This window comes from Trichosurus vulpecula, chromosome 4 (assembly GCF_011100635.1).
Source record: "Trichosurus vulpecula isolate mTriVul1 chromosome 4, mTriVul1.pri, whole genome shotgun sequence".
NCBI lineage: Eukaryota > Metazoa > Chordata > Mammalia > Diprotodontia > Phalangeridae > Trichosurus > Trichosurus vulpecula.
The window spans coordinates 267,906,785-267,921,468 of record NC_050576.1 but is presented as its reverse complement, the minus strand read 5'-3'; the positions used below and the strand labels follow the sequence as shown (position 1 = coordinate 267,921,468).

Here is a 14,684-nt window from a genome sequence, read left to right as displayed (position 1 = left end):
CTATATACTCTAAATTCTAAACTCTAACATTCCAGCTAGAAGCATTAAAAACGACCTCACAATCAGAGATCTCTGAATGTTATTTATAAATCATGGAGTTTATTGATGGCTATAAATAAGGTTTTTTGGTTTCTTGATTTTTTTTTAGGGGGGGAATACAGTTTTGCCCTCTGAATTTCTACTTTTTTTTCAATTACGTAAACATCTCCATACTTGTTATTTTGTACAAGAAGACTTGGATAAAAGAAAAAAAAGAAAGAAAGAAAATGAAAAATAATATGCTTCAGTCTGTATTCAGTCAATATCAGTTTTCTCTCTGGAGGTGGATAGCATGCTTCATCATTTGTCCATTGGGATTGTCTTGGATCATTGTTGAATTCCTACTCCTAATTCTTTGGCCAATGTCATAGGTAATAATATTAGAAAAAGTAGGGGATAGCTAGGTGGCACAGCGAGTAGAGCACCAGTCCTGGAAGTCCAGGAAGACCTGAGGTCAAATCCAGCCTCAAACACTTGATACGTGTACTAGATGTGTGACCTTGGGCAAGTCACTTAACCCCAATTGCCCTGCCTTCCCCCCTCCAAAAAAAATTTAAAGAAAGGAAAAATAGTAATCCTCCCTAAATTAATTTAAATTCTTCTCATTAAAGAAATGTGCTTTACTTTCCCCTAGAATATATTAAATGGATGTAACTGAATTCATTCCTAGAGACTCTTCAAAGCTTTAGTACATTTTCAAGAAAAAGCCACCTGCTATTTTTAAACTGGTGTCAAAATGTTGAAATGTGTTTCTCTATTGTTTGTGGTCATCCTTTATTCCTGTGGTTCTGCACCTGTGACTTTGTTATTTGTGTTGGGAATTCTAGGGTGAAAATTCCCTTCACGGCTTGCCCTTCAGCAACTCATCCATAGCTCATGGTGGAAGAGGGTTGCATGAGCAGGTGACTTCTGAATGGCTAAGCTTATCACTTTCTGTTTTTCAGAGGAAGAAAAAGTGGCTTTTGTTAACTGGATAAACAAGGCCCTGGAGAATGACCCTGACTGTAAGCATCTAATCCCTATGGATCCGACTGATAACAGTCTTTTCAAATCACTTGCCGATGGCATCATTCTTTGGTAAGTTGAATATGGTTGGGTTTAAGGGCATTAGAGTGTGAACATTTATTTAGCAAAACTCTTAAGGTATAGGTCCAATGTTTACGTATATTAAATCTCTCTTGAATTCTAGGTTTTTATTGTTATTTAGTCTAGACTTTAGATTTCATCAGCATGGGAAATTTTGTAATAGCTAATATATTTATAGAGCTTAAAGGTTTACAAAGCACTTTAGAAATATCATCCCATTTTATCCTCACAACATCCATGGGAGGTAGGTACTGTTATTATCCTCGTTTTACAAATGAGGAACCAGAGGGAGACAGGGTCACACGCTGGTAAGGTCAAATTTGAACTCAGGTCTTCTGGATCTTAATTCCTGTGTGCAATCACCTAATACTATTGCAGATCTGTAGCTTATAGTCTTAGAAAAAAGAAGGTATCAAAGTGTAGTAGATAGAGAGCTGCACTTGGAATCAGGAAGACCTAGGTTCAGATTCTACTTCTGACAGAAATGGTTGTGTGACCTTGAATACATTGCTTAACTTCTTTTAGTCTCAGTTTTCTCATCTGTAAAATGGAGAGTTTGGACTTGGTGGCTTCTAAGGTTGTTCTTTGCTCTAAAAGAAAGCTCCTATGAACACTGTATGGAACACTGTGACATTAAATGTTTTGCCCAGGGTTACGTAGCCAGTATGGGTCAGAGGTGAGACTTGAACGCAGGTCTTCCTGACTTTAAGGGAATGGCTCTTTATCACAGCTAGGTGGCACAGTGGATGATAGAGTGCTGGACTTCGATTCAAAAAGATCTGAATTCAAATCCTGCTTCAGATACTTGCTAGCTATGAGACCCAGGGAAAGTCACTAAATGCCTTTCTACCTCAATTTTCTCATCTGTAAAATGGGGATAACAGTAACACTTATTTCCCATGAGTGATAGGTACTTTCTTCACCAATCCAGAGGAAACTTTCCTATACCATTATAGATCCTTTCATGAATTGTAACACTTGTTATGAGGATTAAATGAGATAATAATTGCAAAGTGCTTTGAAACCTTCAAGTACGAATAAATGCTAGTATAATAATATGTATAGTGTATAATAACACATGATTATAATGATATATCACAAATGATACCAGCTAACATTTATATTGCACCTACTATGTGCCAGGCAAGTGCCACATAGATGCTACCATAATAATATATAGTGTATAACAACATATGATTATAATGATATATCAATAATGATACTAGCTAACATTTATATAGCACCTACTATGTGCCAGGCACTGTGCTATTATTATCTCCATTTTTAAAATGTGGAAACTGAGGAAGACGAAGGTTGACTTGCCTAGGGTCTTACAGCTCTTAAGTGTCTGAGGCCAGTTCTGAACTCAGGTCTCCCTGACTCCAGGCCCAAGGCTCTAACCACTGTGCCACCTAGCTGCCTAATAATATGATAATATAATAATGTAATTATGTGTAGTAATATTATGTAACAGTCTGTTGAAGAGTTTTTCATGAAAATTATAATTTAGCAAATGAATTGGAATAATCTCATGGAAAGAAACCTCTTAGTTAGCTAATTAAGTACATTTTGTTGTTTAGTCTTTTTTCAGTTGTGTCTGATTCTCTGTGACTGCTTTGGGGTTTTCTTGGCAAAGATACTGAAGTGGTTTGCCATTCCTTCTCCAGCTCATTTTATAGCTGAGGAAACTGAGGCAAAGAAGGTTAAGTGACTTGCCCAGAGTCACACAGCTAGTAAGTGTCTGAGGTTGGATTTGAACTCAAGAAGATGAGTCTTCCTGATTCCAGTCTTGGCACTCTATACACTCTACCACCTAGCTTCCTGTTTAAGTACTTCAGTTTCCACCAAATTAATTTGTTCCCTTATTTTTAATGCTGCTCTTTCCACATGTTTTAAAAGCAATGCTGCCGATGATGTCCGTGTTTTCCAGGTGTACTGAGAAACCTCAAGTGGAGGGGCTTTTTTTTTTTAATTAGGAGAAAGCATATCAAGACTTTATCTTCCTGTCTACTGGGGATAGGGTATTCTGGAACTCTCATGGAATTCATTCCTTTTAATGCCCAAGTGAAGATGGCAGCTGTCTTTCTCAACCCTGCAGTGCACAAAGGAAAAACCAGATATCTTTGTGAAAAGAATCCTGGCTTGGTTTTATAATAATCTGCCAGAGATGTAACTGTAGTCAAGACAGATTATGTATTCTTTTTTTATCATTTTTATTTAATATTTTAGTTTTCAACATTGATTTCCACAAGATTTTGAGTTACACATTTTCTCTCCATTTCTACCTTCCTTCCACTCCAAGATGGCATATATTCTGATTGCCTCGTTCCCCAATCAGCCCTCCCTTCTTTCACCCCACTCCCCACCCCCATCCCCTTTCCCCTTACTTTCTTGTAGGGCAGGAAAGATTTCTATGCCCTATTCCCTATATATCTTGTTTCCCAACTGTATGCAAAAAACAACTTTTTTTAAGCATCTGCTTTTAAAACTTTGAGTTCCAAATTCTCTCCCCTCTTCCCTTCCCACCCACCCTTCCTAGGAAGGTGAGCAATTCAACATTGATCACACATATATCATTGGGTAACACACTTCTACAATGCTCATGTTCTAAAAGGCTAACTACATTTCCTTCCATCGTATCCTGTCCCCCTTTATTCAATTTTCTCCCTTGAGCCTGTCCCTTTTCAAAAGTGTTTGCTTTTGATTACCTCCACCCCCATCTGCCCTCCCTTCTATAATCCCTCCATTTTTTTACCCCCTTCCCCTTACTTTCCTGTGGCATAAGATACCCAATTGAGTGTGTATGTTACTCCCTCCTCAAGTTGAATCCGATGAGAGTAAGATTCACTCATTCCCCCTTACCTGCCCCCTCTTCCCTTCCAACAGAGCTGCTTTTTCTTGCCACTTTTATGTGAGATAATTTACCCCATTCTATCTCTCCCTTTCTCCTTCTCTCACCCCTTAAATTTATTTCATTTTTTTTGGATATCATCCCTTCATATTCAACTCATCCCATGTCCTCTGTCTATATTCCCTTCAACTCCCCTAATACTGAGAAAGGTCTCATGAATTACACACATCATCTTTCCATGTGGGAATGTAAACATAACAGTTCAACTTTAGTAAGTCCATTATGAATTCTCTTTCTTGTTTACCTCTTCATGCTTCTCTTGATTCTTACATTTGAAAGTCAAATTTTCTGTTCAGCTCTGGTCTTTTCATTGAGAAAACTTGAAAGTCATCTATTTCATTGAAAATCCATATTTTTACTTGGAGCATGATACTCAGTTTTGCTGGGTAGGTAATTCTTGGTTTTAATCCTAGTTCCTTTGGAATCTGGAATATCATATTCCAAGCCCTTTGATCCCTTAATGTAGAAGCTGCTAAATCTTGTATTGTTCTGATTGTGTTTCCACAATATTCAAATTGTTTCTTTCTGGCTGCTTGCAGTATTTTCTCCTTGACCTGGTAACTCTGGAATTTGGCAACAATATTGCTAGGAGTTTTCTTTTTGGGATCTTTTTCAAGAGGTGATCAGTGGATTCTTTCAGTTTCTATTTTACCCTCTGGCTCTAGAATATCAGGGCAATTTTCCTTAATAATTTCTTGAAAGATGATGTCTAGGCTCTTTTTTTGATCATGGCTTTCAGGTAGTCCAATAATTTTTAAATTATCTCTCCTGGATCTATTCTCCAGGTCAGTGGTTTTTCCAATGAGATATTTCACATTGTCTTCCATTTTTTCATTCCTTTGTTTCTGTTTTATAATATCTTGATTTCTCACAAAGTCACTAGCTTACACCTACTCCTACTCTAATTTTTAAGGTGGTATTTTCTTCAGTGGTCTTTTGGACCTCCTTTTCCATTTGGCTAATTCTGCCTTTCAAGGCATTCTTCTCCTCATTGACTTTTTGGAGCTCTTTTGCCATTTGAGTTAGTCTATTCTTTAAGGTGTTATTTTCTTCAGTATTTTTTGGGTTCTCCTTTAGCAAGTCATTGACTTGTTTTCATGATTTTCTTGCATCACTCTCATTTCTCTTCCCAATTTTTCCTCTACTTCTCTTACTTGCTTTTCCCAATCCTTTTTGAGGTCTTCCATGGCCTGAGGCCAATTCATATTTTTCTTGGAGGCTTTTGATATAGGCTCTTTGACTTTGTTGACTTCTTCTGGCTGTATGTTTAGATCTTCTTTGTCACCAAAAAAGGAATCTAGAGTTTGAGTTTGAGTCTACGTTTGAGTCTGAGTCCGTTTTTGCTGCCTATTCATGTTCCCAGCCAACTACTTGACCCTTGAGGTTTTTGTCAGGATATGACTGCTTGTAGAGTAGAGAATACTTTGTTCCAAGCTTTAGGGTCCAAGCACTGCTGTTTTCAGAGCTACTTCTACTCCACCGTCACCCCAGGCTCTGTCCCAGCAGCACTCCTCCTCACCCAAGAACCACCAACCAGGACTGCAATACAGATCCAAGCAGGGCACAGCAAGAGAATCTGCCTTTGTGCCCCCAAAGCGCTCCTTGCACTCTGTCTCTCTGATCTGCTGCTGGATTCCTCCCATTGTGTGAGCCAGGGACTGGGGAGGCAGCTGATGCTGGAAGCATCCTCAGTTCTGGAAGCAGCCTCAGGAGCTTCCTGCTGCTGCCACCATCACTGTTGCACCACCTCTGCCACCTCCAGGGCTGGTGGCCAGACCACTCTGAATTCAATCCTGCAGTTTCCCTCTAATCTGCTCTTTGGCGTTTGTGAGTTGAGAAGTCTGGTAACTACCACAGCTCACTGGTTCATGGCCCCAAGGCCTGTTCTGGCTGCCTGACTCCAGGTGTGGTCTGTCCTGGCACAGCCCGTGCTGGGCTGTGCTCCACTCCCAGCACCATGAGATAGACCCTTCCCAGCAACCATCCAGGCTTTCCTGGGCTGGAGACCTGTTTCCCTCTGCTGTGTTATGGGTTCCGCAGCTCTAGAATTTGTTCAGAGCCATTTTTACAGGTGTTTGGAGGGATTTGGGGGAGAATTTAAGCAAGTCCCTGCTTTCCAGCCGCCATCTTGGCTCTGCCCCCTTGTCAAGACAGATTATGAAAGACAAGCCAAGAGACGGCTAGAATGAATGGAAAACTTAAAATTAATGAGAAGTTAAGGACATGGTCCTGTGGTACTGCAATGACTTTATAGTCCTTTCCCCTTCTCTATTCCTGGCATAAGGATTTTTAACTAATACATTACTTAAGTATTTAAAAAATCTGCCATTTCATGAGTGATAGGTACTTTCTTCACCAATCCAGAGGAAACCTTCCTATGCCATTATAGATCCTTTCATGAAGCATTGTAACTGTATGTCACACACACACACACACACACACACACACACACACACACACACGCTGGTTAAATATTTACCACCATACACCTAGATATAGACATACATATGTATGTGTATATATTATGCATATATTAGCAGCATACCTTAGATGTACACATATATGTGTATATATGTATATTATATACATGTGTGTATACATATGTATATGTTTGTGTATGTATGTATCTGTAAGTGTGCTGGTAAATGTTTAAATAGCTTTCTAGAAAAAAAAATTGTCCACACAACACATTTTCAAGTTTAATTTACGTTATTAATGTGTTTTCCATCACTTTCTTCAGCCTAAAAAACCAATAAAACAATAAGTCATTGTAGCATTTTCCAATTTCTGCGGTAGAAATGCTCACACAGAACATTTAACAGTCAGCTTTCCTGAGCTAGTATGAGCTGGCTCCTGTATACTTAAATATATATCTATATCCATATCTCTATTGATCTCCATTTTCTATCTCTGTATCTCTATGCAGATAAAGATATAGAAAAGGTAGATCTATCCATCTCTCTGTCTCTATCTATCTGTTGACTCACTGTGCTATATATCTATATCACCTTGTAGTCAACCTTCTGGTACTATAAACCTCCCTGAACTGAACTAGTCTGGATCTTGGCTGACACACATTTAATTCCATACATCAAAACAGGATTTCAGTGGAGGAATCAAGTGATATCATGGAAGAAAGATCTTAGAGGGGTTTTTTTGTTTGTTTTGGAAAAGCAAACAGATTTTATGAATTTTGCTCCCATGAAAATCACTTCTTGTCAATATATGCTACTAGTAATTAAATGAAATAGAAGCTAAACTCTCACAAGTAGAATTTAGGTCTTTGTTCCCACAGACTAAAAGTAAATGATAATAACTAGGATTTATATAGCACTTTAAGGTTTGCAGGGCAGCTAGGTGGTGCAGTGGATAGAGTGCTGGGCCTGCAGTCAGGAATACTCATTTTTTTTAATTCAAATATGAGACTGTGTGACCCTGGGCAAGTCACTTCACCCTGTTTCCCTCAGTTTCCTCATCTGTAAAATGAGCTGGAGAAGGAAATGGTAAACCACTCCAATATCTTTGCCAAGAAAACCCCAAATGGGGTCACAAAGAATCAGAAACAACTAAACAACAATAATTAAGGTTTGCAAAATTCTTTACAAATTTTCTCTCATTTGGGTCTCACAACAACCCTAGGAGGTGCTGGCAGGTAGGTGCTTTTATGACTCACATTTTACAGATGAGGGAATTGAGGCAGATTGAGGTTAAGCTACTTACCCAAAGTTACACAGATAGTAAGTAAAAGAGGCTAGATTTGAACTCAAGTCTTCTTGATTCCAGTTTCAGTAATCTATCCATTGTGCCACCTGGCTGCCTCTAAAATGCTAAAGCTATTGTTGAAATGAAAAATAAAATTTTCTTTAGGTGGAAAACACTTCTGATTTTTAATTAGCTTTTGACTTCCTTTACAATGAAGAAATTCTCAAAAGGACCTCCTTAGTATGTCTGTCTTGAAGGTTGTTAGAAGAATTAAATATAAATATTTCTGGCAAAAAATGAAGAAATTGAATTAATTTTTTTTTACCTTCTCCTCCATCCTTTTAGCAAAATGATCAACTTGTCTGAACCAGATACAATTGATGAAAGAGCCATTAATAAGAAGAAACTCACACCTTTCACTATTTCTGTAAGTATTCAGACTTTTCCAGCAAAGTAGACCTTTTCTACTGGATATCAACAGACTATGGAATTTTCTTTGCATCATGGTTTCATGATATGCGAGGCATATATATCTATGTGTCTGTGCATGTGTATATCTACACACACACACACACACACACACACACACACACACACTGTCCCAAAAGTCTTAGTGCTGTTTCAAACTATTAAAATCACTTAACCTCTGTCTAAAGCAGTTTCCTCATCTGTACAATAGAGATAATAATAGCACCTATTTCCCAAGATTGTTGTGAGGATCCAGTGAGATATTTGTAAAGTGCTTAGCACAGAGCATGGCACAAAATAGGCACTTAATAAATCTCTCCCTTCCTTCCTTCCTTCCTTCCTTCCTTCCTTCCTTCCTTCCTTCCTTCCTTCCTTCCTTCCTTCCTTCCTTCTTTCCTTCTGGCTCATCTCAGCAGAATAGATTCAGGAAACTAGAATAGAAGGGAATGGGGAGAATTGCACATGGGATGGACGTTTACTGGAGAGATGGTTGTCAGGATACCTGAAGTTTCGATTCCTCCCAAAGAAATTTGTTCTAGGGGCAGCTAGATGGCGCAGTGAGTAGAGCACCGGCCCTGGAGTCAGGAGGACCTGAGTTCAAATCTGGCCTCAGACACTTGATACATGTACTAGCTGTGTGACCTTGGGCAAGTTACTTAACCCCAATTGCCCTGCCCCCCCCCAAAAAAAAGAAGAAGAAGTTTGTTCTAGGAATTGAGAGACAGGGCCTTGGGAAAACACTGCAGCTCTCTAAGACTCACAAGAAGCAGTTGACTCTGTAATGTTCCTAGGGTAGGAAAAAGATGAATCTAAACTGATGTCAATATAAACCATCAGAGGCTCTTTCTCTGACAATTTACAGTAGTTTGACCTTTATGGAGGCACATGAAAACCCTTTTATTAGTTCAGTAGAAGTACTGAGAAATGAATTTCTCCAGTCTAAAGTCTTTTCCAAGCTTACTAGAAGGAAAGAAAGTTTATCAGTACTTAAAATTTCTCAGGAAACAACCCCCTCCACTAATATCCTTTCCCTACTTTCTCTTAAGCCTAACCCCTTTCTTTTTAGGAAAGTTTACAAAAGGTCAAGAACAAAAGCTAAGGCCTAGAAAATGGATTAGAGGTGGAAACCAGACCTAAGAAAAGAAATACTTCATGTCTAATTAAAATGATTGCTTTCTCCCTTTTCCTAAAGTGATTAGGCCTACGGGGAAGATCTCTTGGTGATTTCAGGTTACCAGTGACTAGCTGGGGGAGTGGAGAGCCCTTGATGGGAGTGGTCAGAAGGTTTGAGTAGTTTCAGGAAAATGATTTTCCAAGATTAAGTGACTATTGTTCTGAATTGATGAAGCAAAATATTAACTTTTGCCTAACCCTAAATCTTGTAACTGTATTCTGAATTGATGAAGCAAAATATTAACTTTTACCTAACCCTAAATCTTTTAACTATGTTTTGTTATATGGCAAAATTTTCCCTCTTTAAAAGTCCTATAAATGTTACTTCAAAATGTCTTGTAGGGAGACATATCTGAGATCATGATAGGACTGCACCAGGATGAACATTTCTCCAAACAGAATAGTTCTTGGATTAAAATAATGATATTAGATTTATTTCTAGAGGACAGTGAGGCTTGAGGGGATCATGAGAGTCACTTTAGGCAGAAGCAACAGAGATTGGAATTCTTCCAGTCCTCCTTCAGGAAGAGTTGGAGCTTAGTTTCTGTTCCTGAATGCTAACACAGCAAAGGACTTCACTAACTACCCCAAACTTGATCACCTCGGGCAGATGCCCAAGAGGCTTCCCAATGTACTCAGAGGCTGAGAAGCCAAAGAAGGAATTCCAAATTTACTGTTTCCCCCCATATAGACATATGTAGCCACAGAAGTGATTCATTTTTATCCTGAAAACATTTGTCTTGCTGCTGGACACCAAGGAGTGGCCAAGTGTTTTCCTAAAAGCTAAAGGAAGCTAGGTGGCCTAGTAGAGAGGGTAATGGAATGGGAGGCAGGGAAATATGAGTTCAGATCCTACCACAGATGTTTATTATCTAGGTAAGTCACTTCACCTTTCTCAGCCAGTTTCTCCCTCTGTAAATAGTAGTACCTGTCTCATAGGGTTATTGGGGCAGCTAGGTGGTGCCATAGCACACAGAGTGCTGGGCCTGGAGTCAGGAAGACTCATCTTCCTGAGTTCAAATCTAGCCTCAGGCACTAACTAGCTGGGTGACCCTGGGCAAGTCACTTAACCCTGTTTCCCTCAGTTTCTTCATCTGTAAAAGGAGCTTAAGAAGGAAATGGCAAACCAAGAAAACCCCAGATGGGGGCACAGAGAGTCAGACATGACTGAAATGACTGAACAACAACATAGGGCTGTTGGGAGGATCAGATGCATGTAAAGTAATTTATAAACCTTAAAGCATTCTATAAATGTTAGCTTTTAAGATGCGTGACTCATAGATTCCTAGCGCAATAGAACTTAGTGTTTGAAGGAATCTCAGAGTCAACTCATACCAGGAGAGAAGGAATAAACATTTATATAGAACCTACTGCATACTGGGCACTGTGCTAAGAGCTATATAAATATCATCTCATTTAATTCTTTCAATAACCCTGGGAAATGAGTGCTATTATTATCTTAATTTTGCAGCGGAAGCAACTGAGGCAAAAAGGGTAAATGACTTGCCCAGGGTCACAAGGCTAGGAAGCATCTGACGTCTCATTTGAACTCAGGTCTTCCTGACTTCAGGCTCAGTGCTATATCCACTGTACTAGTTAAGATTCTCAGGGCTAGAGAATCTTCAATTATAAAGTGGGAATAATGATAGCACCCACTTCTCAGGGCTATTGTAGGGATCACATGACGTAATATTTGTAAAGTGTTTAGCAGAGTGCCTTCATTCAAGTCACTAACTGAAACATTGACGACGTTGTAATTGCTGTTCAGTTGTTTTCAGTTGTGTCTGACTCTTTGTGACCCCACTTTCTTGACAAAGATGCTGGAGTGGTTTACCATTTCCTCCTCCAGCTCGTTTTACAGATGAGGAAACTGAGGCAAACTTCTCATGGAAGTCATTTGGGTTTAAAAAAAAATTCTTTTTAAGTAACACTTCTTTCTCCCTGAAAATCTTCAAGCCCTTTTACTTTCTCTTCCCAGGAGAAGGATTAGCATGCACTTTGAGTATAGATAATGAATACTTAGTCTGCAGCAGAAAGACCAGCCTGTGCCCTCTATGCATTGCTATAAACTCCCCATACTGTCTGGAAACCAGATCCTCAGTCCTTTGTCAGTTTGGTTCTTAGCTCTTGAGAGTGGCCACTTTTCCTGGAGAACCTCTATGGAGGCCAGTGCCTCAGGGAATCAGCCACTGCCTGCAGAAAAAGAATAAACTCAGTGTATTTTCTTTTTGGGGGGGGGTGGTGGGAGAAAAGCTTCTAACTTTTATTAAAAAGTAAATAAATAAATAAAAGAAAAAACAAACCAAAAACTAAGCTCTTAAAGCTGTATCTTGTTAGCATTTTTTGGTGTTCAGTTCTGATTATCTAGATTACTAATCAATACCAAATGGCAACTGAAAGAAGGCCCCATCTGCATACAGATGATTCATGTAAATATGGGACATTCTGTCCTTGGAAAAGCTAGTTGGAAAAGATTTTCAATATACAGTTTGATTTCAACATTTCCTGGGGATAATTGAGAAAAACAGCCATGAGTCAGCTCAAGCCCAAATTTTTCAAATTTAATATCTTTGTTTCCTTATCGCCTCCCCCAGACTGAATTTTTTGTTCTTTCCTTTCCTTTTTGTCATCATTGAAATATAAGTCATGATATTTAAAAGCATTATAGCCCCAACAAGGGGAAAAGCAAAGGGCATGAGCAGAGACTTGTATTAAATCATTGTAGTTGTTTGCGAGTAGATTTCAGTATGTAACTTTATGGCATTTTTCAAGCAGATTTTTTTTCTTGTAGAGATAGCATACTTTAAAGAGGAAAAACAATGCCTCATGAGAATTTTTTTTTCTATTTTTCTATTTTTATTTTTAAAAAATGTGTGTGTTTCTTAATAATAATAACTCTAAATTGCCCTTTAAGGTTACAAAGAGCTTTCTATTGGATCCTCACAGCAACTATGTGGGATAAGTAGTGCAGATTTTCATACTTAAAGAATCTGTGTGCAGATAAGGAGATTAAAGCTTGTTGAAGCCAATAATTTCTTCAAGTCCATAGATCTAATAAATAATAGAGGCAGGGCTAAAAGACAGGTTTTTTTTTGATGGTTTGAGGTACTAACAAGTAGCAGTCATCTCTAAGTTCTGATCTACCAGAATTTGGTTGCTGATTTAAAAATGCCTATATTGAAGGATGCCCAGCAATTTGTATTTTTCTTGAAGTTAGGATGCTGGGGTAGGAAGAAATTCCATGGAGTCTACATATGAGACAATACTATGATACCAAATTGCATATTTGTCCTGGTGATTTCTACCCCAATAAATTTACTAGCAGCTGTTTTCTTATGTCCATTTTCATGAGGCTAACCCCAGTTCAGGACCTCATCACTTCTAGCTAGCCCTCCTTTTTTTGCTCTCTTCTGTTCTCTTCTGTTTTGTTCTGTCCTCCCCTCCCTCCCCTCCACTTCCCCTCCCCATCCCCTCCCTATCCTCTCCTCTCCTTCCCCTCCTTATCCTCTCCTCTTCTTCTCTCCCCTCCCCTCCCTATCCTCTCCTCTCTTTCTCCCCCCTCCCCTTCCCCTCCCTATCTTCTCCTCTCTTTCTCCCCCTCCCTTTCTCCTCCCCATCCTCTCCTCTCCTTCTCTCCCCTCCCCTCTCCTCTCTTCTCTCCAATCCATCTTGCACACAGTTGCCAAATAATCTGACAAGGCACAGTCAGTGACAGCTCATGTTTATATGGTGCTTCAAGGTCTGTAAAGTGATTTCTGCTCGTTGTCTCATTTAATCCTGTGAGAGAGGTGCTACTATTTTTGCCATTTTGCAGATGAGGAAACGGAAGCTAAGAGAGATTAAATGACTTTCCCAGGGTTGCACAGCTAGTTAGTGTCTAAGGCAGAATTCAAATTCATTTGTGACTCCAAGTCCAGTGACCTAGTTGCTTATGACTGTGTCAATCTGCTGCCTTCATGAAAAATACAAACTCCTTAGCCTATAATCCAAAATTCCAGAATCATTCACATTGCTGTCTTCCACATACTCGATATTCTAGCCAAACTGGACTCCCTAAAGTTGACATGTTCTCTCCCCCAAGTAGAATGTAAAACCCTTAAAGGTAGAAGCTGGTTTCAATCTTTATGAGCTATCCTGTGTGTAATAGTTACTTAACAAAAGTTCTCGGGCGATGCTACTGTATGGCGCTGTACAGGATATCACATCTCTCTGCTGAGCTTTCCATCATCTCTGCCTCTAGATTCTCCCTACTGAGCACCTCTACTGATGGTGGTATCATCCACTAGGCTTGAGCTCCTTGGAGCCATTGGATCTTCCCTGCACTAAACTTTTCTGAAGCCTCTTCCTGATAAGGGAAGGTCTCTTAGTGCATAGTTGGAGCTATTAGCTACCACATATTTTTAGGCTGCCAACAGTAATCAGAAAGAAGAATGTCCCAGGCTAAGGTTCTCTGTTCTTTTGGTTGTTTTTCTCCTAGTAGACTTATAACGTTTGGCCCCTGACAACTATATGACTTGGGGATGAAAAAAGTGTTTTTAATTCTGATTATATCCCTGAATATGAGCCTGTATCCCCAAAGCCCATTTCAGGGGCTTTCCTCTCCTTCCTGTCCTCCGAAAAAATACACAAGAGTTTTGTGGAGCCTGAATCACCTAGCCTTGCCCCTCATCTCCCCCAAGATCCTTTAATGAAGGTAGGAATTAAAGCAAAAGGTAGCTATTGCCCTCCATCTCACTGAGCCCTCTCCCATCTATACTTTCTTTTATTATTCATATCTGCCAGCACAAAACCATTGATTTTTGTGCTGTTTTGAGACCAGCACAAACTTTGCTTATCTCTCTACATCAGATTAAGTTTAATTGATCCATATCAGAGGTTCTCAATCTGGGGTCCATGAACTTGTTTTAAAAAATATTTCAATGCCTCTGTTTCTTTTTAAAATTTTTAAATTTTTCATTAAGTATTTCCTAATTACATTGAAAAAATTTTAACTCTCATTTTTAAAAATTTTGAGTTCCAAATTCTCTCCAGACCCTCTCCTATCCCTTGAGAAGGCAAACATTGTAGTATTGATTATACATTTGAAGTCATGTAAAAACATATTTCTATATTAGCCATATTGCAAATGGAAAAAAAAACACACACAAACAAGAAAAATAAAGAAAGCACTTAAATCTGTACTCATAGTTCATTAGTTCTTTCTCTGGAGGTACAGAGCAGTTTTTCATCAAAAGGTCCTTTGGAATTGTCTTGGATCATGATCTTGATCAAAGTAGCTAATTCTTTCATAGTTGGTCACTGTTAT

At 39.0% G+C, this 14,684-nt stretch overlaps 1 protein-coding gene across 4 annotated transcripts in view; it reads left to right on the top strand.

Moving 5' to 3' along the window:
* The window catches only part of PLS1 (plastin 1), a 159,358-nt gene that overhangs the window by 108,743 nt on the left and 35,931 nt on the right, over positions 1 to 14,684 (top strand). For all 4 annotated transcript variants that reach the window (XM_036755423.1, XM_036755426.1, XM_036755425.1 and 1 more), the window contains exons 5-6: positions 984 to 1,116; positions 8,084 to 8,165. In XM_036755423.1, coding sequence (XP_036611318.1) covers positions 984 to 1,116; positions 8,084 to 8,165 — 215 coding nt within the window. The remainder of the gene's footprint in view (positions 1 to 983; positions 1,117 to 8,083; positions 8,166 to 14,684) is intronic.